The 7,500-nt window shown below is 42.9% G+C and overlaps 1 protein-coding gene across 1 annotated transcript in view; it reads right to left on the minus strand.

Annotated features, from left to right (window-relative positions):
• Nucleotides 1-6,516, minus strand: part of LOC123724031 (UDP-glucose 6-dehydrogenase) — an 18,445-nt gene extending 11,929 nt beyond the window's left edge. Inside the window, exons 1-4 of the mRNA XM_045712710.1 lie at nt 6,240-6,516; nt 2,704-2,865; nt 1,574-1,675; nt 983-1,183 (exon numbers count right to left, since the gene is read on the minus strand). Coding sequence (XP_045568666.1) covers nt 983-1,183; nt 1,574-1,675; nt 2,704-2,865 — 465 coding nt within the window. The 5' untranslated portion in view covers nt 6,240-6,516. The remainder of the gene's footprint in view (nt 1-982; nt 1,184-1,573; nt 1,676-2,703; nt 2,866-6,239) is intronic.
• Nucleotides 6,517-7,500: the final 984 nt, after the last annotated feature.

Genomic DNA, 7,500 nt, shown 5'->3' on the forward strand with positions numbered 1-7,500 from the left:
GTCCAGGTATTGTAACCAGGTATTGTAACCAGGTATTGTAACCAGGTATTGTAACCAGGTATTGTAACCAGGTATTGTAACCAGGTATTGTAACCAGGTATTGTAACCAGGTATTGTAACCAGGTCCAGGTATTGTAACCAGGTATTGTAACCAGGTATTGTAACCAGGTATTGTAACCAGGTATTGTAACCAGGTCCAGGTATTGTAACCAGGTATTATAACCAGGTATTGTAACCAGGTATTATAACCAGGTATTATAACCAGGTATTGTAACCAGGTCCAGGTATTGTAACCAGGTATTATAACCAGGTATTGTAACCAGGTATTATAACCAGGTATTGTAACCAGGTATTGTAACCAGGTATTGTAACCAGGTCCAGGTATTATAACCAGGTATTGTAACCAGGTATTGTAACCAGGTCCAGGTATTATAACCAGGTATTGTAACCAGGTATTATAACCAGGTATTGTAACCAGGTATTGTAACCAGGTATTGTAACCAGGTATTGTAACCAGGTATTGTAACCAGGTCCAGGTATTGTAACCAGGTATTGTAACCAGGTATTGTAACCAGGTATTGTAACCAGGTCCAGGTATTATAACCAGGTATTGTAACCAGGTATTGTAACCAGGTATTGTAACCAGGTATTGTAACCAGGTCCAGGTATTGTAACCAGGTATTATAACCAGGTATTGTAACCAGGTATTGTAACCAGGTATTGTAACCAGGTATTATAACCAGGTATTATAACCAGGTATTATAACCAGGTATTGTAACCAGGTATTATAACCAGGTATTGTAACCAGGTATTATAACCAGGTATTATAACCAGGTATTGTAACCAGGTATTATAACCAGGTCCAGGTATTGTAACCAGGTATTATAACCAGGTATTATAACCAGGTATTGTAACCAGGTATTGTAACCAGGTATTATAACCAGGTATTATAACCAGGTATTGTAACCAGGTATTCACCTACCTGCAGGTTGAGGTTGGGTTTGGTGTTGGAGTCAAATATCCGTCTGATGCTCTCAGCCGCTCGGACAGGAACCGTGCTCTTCTCCGTGACGATCTTGTAACCGTCGGAAACCTCTACGATGCGGCGAGCGCAGGCCTCTATGTACTTTAGGTCGGCGGCACGCCCCTTCCCCATCCCATAGGTCTTAGTGGGGGTGTTCACCTGGGGAGGGACGACAGGAACTCAGACACACACTACAGACAGACAGACAGACACTACAGACACACACTACAGACAGACAGACAGACACACAGACACCTACAGACAGACAGACACCGACAGACAGACAGAGACACCGACAGACAGACAGAGACACCGACAGACAGACAGAGACACCGACAGACAGAGACACCGACAGACAGACAGAGACACCGACAGACAGACAGACAGAGACACCGACAGACAGACAGACAGACAGACAGAGACACCGACAGACAGACAGACAGACAGACAGACAGAGACACCGACAGACAGACAGACAGACAGACAGACAGACAGACAGACAGACAGACAGACAGACAGACAGACAGACAGACAGACAGACAGACTCACTGAAATAAAGACGAGGTCAGCATCTCTGATGGCAGAATCTATATCTGTAGAGAAGAAGAGATTCTTCCCTCGGCATGACTCCACCACCTCCTTCAACCCTGGCTAGAGAGGGAGGGAGGGAGGGAGGAGAGAGAGAGAGAGAAAGGGAGGGGGAGAGAGAGAGAGAAGGAGAGAATGAGAGAGAGAGGTGAATAAATATTTGATAACTAAAATATAAGTGTTCAGCACCCTGAGTCAATACATGTTAGAAACACCTTTAGCAGCGATTACAGCTGGGAGTCTTTCTGGGTAAATCTCTAACAGCTGGGAGTCTTCCTGGGTAAATCTCTAACAGCTGGGAGTCTTTCTGGGTAAATCTCTAAGAGCTTTCCACACCTGGGTTGTTGTAATGGAAATTATATGATTAAAGGTTTGACTAAATGATTTCACTCAGAAACCTTATAACCTGTTGAAATGTATTGGAAATAAGGTTATAATAATGGGTTAAAAACTATATTCCAATACTGTGTGTGAATAAGACACTGTTCAAAATGAGCAGGGCAGAGTTAACGAGACGACCTTGGGAAAGGAACAGGAGAAGAAGCCTCCCTAAATTAGGGAGAGAAACAACGGCCTGGGAACAGCTTAGTTGGCAGGAGATCAGAAGACAGGTAGCAAGGTTGATAAGGAATGTATGTGTACTGTGGGAAAAATACATCCGCCCTAAAGCTGGGGTGGAGTTCTCTACTGACGTAAGTGTGTGTGTGTTAATATAAAAGGCTTTGTGTACATTGTAAGAATTTTCAGAGCTCTCATAAATAAACGTTTTCACCATTGTGGGCTGGTTCTCCTTCTGCGTCATTTAACCAGAATCTTACACCCTCTGTTGGGGCCAGACTGAGTAGTTTAATGGAAGTTCGGTTTAACAACATTGATAACTTAATTCACGTAACAGTTGTATAATATTAGTCCATTGTTATTGTCAGAATTCTTCAAGCTCTACCACGATTGGATAGATAACTAGATAACAATGTTCAAGTCTTGCCATAGACGTTTATGTGTGTGTTTGTGTGTATGTACAACTGTGTGTGTACGTGTGGTGTGTGTATGTCTGTGTGTGTGTGGTGTGTGTGTGAGTGTGTGTGTGATACCTCGTATATGGGCAGTGTGTCGGAGTTCCAGGCGTTGATCCGTGATTCGTTGACGTCGACCACTGTCACGTGGATCTCTGGACACATGTGGGCGATGACACTGCAGGTTGGCCCTCCCACATAGCCAGCTCCTATACAGCAGATTCTGTTGATCTGGAACATCTGGGGAGAGAGAGAGGGAGGCAGAGAGAGGCAGAGAGAGAGGCAGAGAGAGAGAGGCAGAGAGAGAGGCAGAGAGAGAGGCAGAGAGAGAGGCAGACAGAGAGAGGCAGACAGAGAGAGGCAGACAGAGAGAGGCAGACAGAGAGAGGCAGACAGAGAGAGGCAGACAGAGAGAGAGAGACAGAGAGACAGAGAGAGAGAGACAGAGAGAGAGAGGAGACATCAGTCTAAATATTCTTTGTATTGATATGTACATTTGCCAAGTGCTTGTCAGTAACATGACCTTCAAGACTCAATAGCATTATTGTCAACCAGGGTTGGGCAGGTTACTGTCTAAATGTAATCCCTTAGTTACTAACCTGTCCAAAACTGTAATCAGTAAAGTTACTTTTCCCTTTAAGAGGCAGTAAGAAGAAAACAAACATGTATGTTACTAATTGAACGACATCTATCGCAGGATAAATCAATGTTAAAGTTCACACAGCTGGTCATATATATGGATGTTGAATGTTACTTTATGGGTTGGTTATGTTGGCTTCTAACCCATCGCTTTCTACTACATATAACAATACGATTAAATTACGATTAAATTATATCTTTTGTTTTTGTATATACAAAGTCTATCAGAATTCCAGTCATTTCAACAACAAAAATGTTTATACCCCTTAATCTTCAAGAATAGGACTTGGAAATATGGAAATATAGATTAGACAAAATTGTTTTTCCGGAGCATAACCCCCCAAAAACGAAGGACTTATTAGCCAGCCTTACTCTGTTGTTGTCATGGAGACTGATCGGGCATCGTGCAGCTGTTGCAAGAGCTCATTTTTCCACTTGTTCCAAAAACAAAATGTTTGATAGGCCGATTAAATGTATTGAATTCAAATCATTATTGGGTTCAAATACACATTTAGATGAGTGAACAGCCCGTCCACAACAACCACAATCCGTAAGGCGTAAAATCGCTAAATGAGAGAGCAGCAGTGTGATTCACGTTAACGCGCTATGTAGATGTCAGTAATAAGTCATGTCCGTATCGCCGTAGACGACGCCACCGCTGTCATTTACATTAACAAGTAAGCAGACGCTTTATCCAGAGCGACTTAGCACGCTTTTTTTTTTTCTGTGCGCCCCCGGGAACGAACCCACAACCCTGGCGTTGCAAACACCACCACCAACTGTCATCCTTTACCGCGAGCGTTTATTCACGTTGGTTCATCTTTTGGATGGCGACAGCAGTCGACCACCGTTGGAAAAACACAGCTTGGACTGTAACCTAGAAAAACCTTCTTCCTGCTACATCCCCCTCCATCTATCAAACACATCTGGTGTGTCATCATTAGTGGTCTCTGATTGGTGTGTCATCATTAGTGGTCTCTGATTGGTGTGTCATCATTAGTGGTCTCTGATTGGCGTGTCATCATGAGTGGTCTCTGATTGGTGTGTCATCATTAGTGGTCTCTGATTGGTGTGTCATCATTAGTGGTCTCTGATTGGGTGTCATAGTGGTCTCTGATTGGTGTGTCATCATTAGTGGTCTCTGATTGGTGTGTCATTAGTGGTCTCTGATTGGTGTGTCATCATTAGTGGTCTCTGATTGGCGTGTCATCATTAGTGGTCTCTGATTGGTGTGTCATCATTAGTGGTCTCTGATTGGTGTGTCATCATGAGTGGTCTCTGATTGGTGTGTCATCATTAGTGGTCTCTGATTGGTGTGTCATCATTAGTGGTCTCTGATTGGTGTGTCATCATTAGTGGTCTCTGATTGGTGTGTCATCATTAGTGGTCTCTGATTGGCGTGTCATCATTAGTGGTCTCTGATTGGTGTGTCATCATTAGTGGTCTCTGATTGGTGTGTCATCATTAGTGGTCTCTGATTGGTGTGTCATCATTAGTGGTCTCTGATTGGTGTGTCATCATTAGTGGTCTCTGATTGGTGTGTCATCATTAGTGGTCTCTGATTGGTGTGTCATCATTAGTGGTCTCTGATTGGTGTGTCATCATTAGTGGTCTCTGATTGGTGTGTCATCATTAGTGGTCTCTGATTGGTGTGTCATCATTAGTGGTCTCTGATTGGTGTGTCATCATTAGTGGTCTCTGATTGGTGTGTCATCATTAGTGGTCTCTGATTGGTGTGTCATCATTAGTGGTCTCTGATTGGTGTGTCATCATTAGTGGTCTGATTGGTGTGTCATCATTAGTGGTCTCTGATTGGTGGTCAGACTCACTCAGGTGGAACAAATGTAAACATTGTGTCTTTTTTCAAAGTTGAATTGAGAAAACAGATTAGTGGCAAAGATTTTTCACCCACAAACCTCCTTTCTGAATAAAAAAAAAAAAGTCACCCTTGAACTAATCATGTAGTTTTTCATGTAGTATCTGTAATCTGATTACAATATGTTTGTAATGAAATCCGTTACTTCCCAACCCTGGTGGCAACTAGCTAAGGAAAAACTTCCTGGAGGGAAGAATCCTGAATTAAAACAAACCAGAAAAACAAAAGTAGAAAAGTCGAGACAAATTAAACTTCAGAGAATATGACCCTCACTTGAGTGAAGAACTGAAGCCAAATAGCTCATTTAAAAACAGTTGTATAATATTAGCCTATTTGGACAAGGGTTGTGTGTATGGAAAAGAAAACCAGTTTATTACGTAACCGTGTGTGAATGTATTGTAATAAAACAGGCAGGGAGCAGGCCTTGAACCCTCGACCTTCTAAACCCGAAGTCCAGCGTTAACATGCTCAGGCGGTAGAGTCCATATCCGCGTTGAGAAACCCAGGGTCGTTCCACTATTAAACTGTCATAGCCGCGCTAAACTCCGCACAACAACTTTCACCATCAAGTCACACATTCTGGATTAATGCCTCGATGTCTGAAACCAGATAAATACAGGAACTTTTTCATTCCCTTCTGATTTTAGGATGCGTTCATAAATTCACTCCGGCTATCTACTCCGATTTCAGAGCGTCTTGAGGGGACCAGAACGCAGAATAACTGATACCAGCTAGCCAGTTAGTCAGTTAACCAGCTAGTCAGTTAACCAGCTCGTCAGTCATCCAGCCAGCTAACCAGCTCGTCAGTTAACCAGCTAACCAGTTAGTCAGCTAGTCAGTCAGCCAGCCAGCTAACCAGCTCGCCAGTTAACCAGCTAGTCAGTTAGTCAGCTAGTCAGTTAACCAGTTAGCATGGGTGCTTGACTACTGTTGTTAGGGTCAGAACACTGAATTGGTTGGATTATTCTACTCGGCTAAAAATTAATCTGAGAGAGATAATCAATCACAACAAATATGAACGTCCCAACAGTTCAATAACAGTTCTAACGTTATTCTAACTTATTAGTAAATGACATAGCTAGTTAGTAGTAACACTTACCACTGCGGAGTCAACTACCCGGATAACTTCAATTCCTCGTTATAATCGGTATAAATCAGATGTCTCCTTGTTACTGACGCGCTGTAAATTGATCAGTAATATTGATCAGTATTGTTTCTTAGCAGATCTATGTTTGAGGGAGGTTGTGGAAGGGGTCGATAGTTGCTCTACTGAAAACCCTTTTAGTTACAAACGAGAGCTCAGTAATGTTGACATTTATACTGGGTTTACACTAGATGCCACAGTCACAAAGTCAAATGGTCCATATTGTAAAAATTCGTTAAAAAAAAGAAGAGATGTTTGCTCTTAATTTAGGGTTAGGAATAAGGTTAGCAGTGTGGTTAAGGTTTAAAATAAAACATGTAATTAAGAGAAACTTACGAAATAGGCGAGGGTGGGGGGGGGTTGACTTTGTGACTGTGGTAACTAGTGGCGATCATTGTACAAATTGGGCGAAGAGAAGTCTTCCGGGGTCTGCGTCGCGAACAGCCAATCAGCGAGTGGGACGTTATTATGGTTCGTTCCGGATGGGGCAGGGTTCAAAAAGATTAACAATACAGTGTTGTCATGGTGAGCTCAGCTGGAATGGATTTGTTTCTGTCCCAGATGGCCACCTATCTCCTATATATATAGGCTCTGGTCCAAACTAGTGCACTATGTAGGAAACAGGGTTGCCATTTGGGACACAGAAGAGTATCACTGAAATGTGCTTTTATATGACATTGACAAATAGGACATTCATGATTAGGTTTGGATTTGAGAAGAGGACAGAGAGTTAACCTTGTTCACACAACACTTCTATCTATTGACACACAGGAAGTCAGACAGACACACAGGAAGTCAGACAGACGACCAGGAAGCTGTTGTATTACAGTTTATTCATTGTTTTGTAAGGTAAAGTGCATAGTTGAAGCCCTTTCTTGCTCTCTGTTAAGACTAATACTAGTAATAATGACAGTGTTTTGATTAGAGGCCTCCACTGGCAGCACACAAGGCTACGTCCCACATGGCGCCCTATTCCCTATATAGTGCACTACTTCTGACTAGAGCCCTCCTTTTTTGTTGTTGACATCCTGGTCAAAGTAGTGCACTATACTAGGACTCCCGAGTGGCGCAGCGGTCTAAGGCATTGCATCTCAGTCCTAGAGGCGTCACTACAGACACCCTGGTTCGAATCCAGGCTGTATGACAACCGGCCGTGATTGGGAGTCCCATAGGGCGGCGCACAATTGGCCCAGTGTTGTCTGGATTTGGCCGTGGG

Source organism: Salmo salar, unplaced genomic scaffold, assembly GCF_905237065.1.
Source record: "Salmo salar unplaced genomic scaffold, Ssal_v3.1, whole genome shotgun sequence".
NCBI classification, from domain to species: domain Eukaryota; kingdom Metazoa; phylum Chordata; class Actinopteri; order Salmoniformes; family Salmonidae; genus Salmo; species Salmo salar.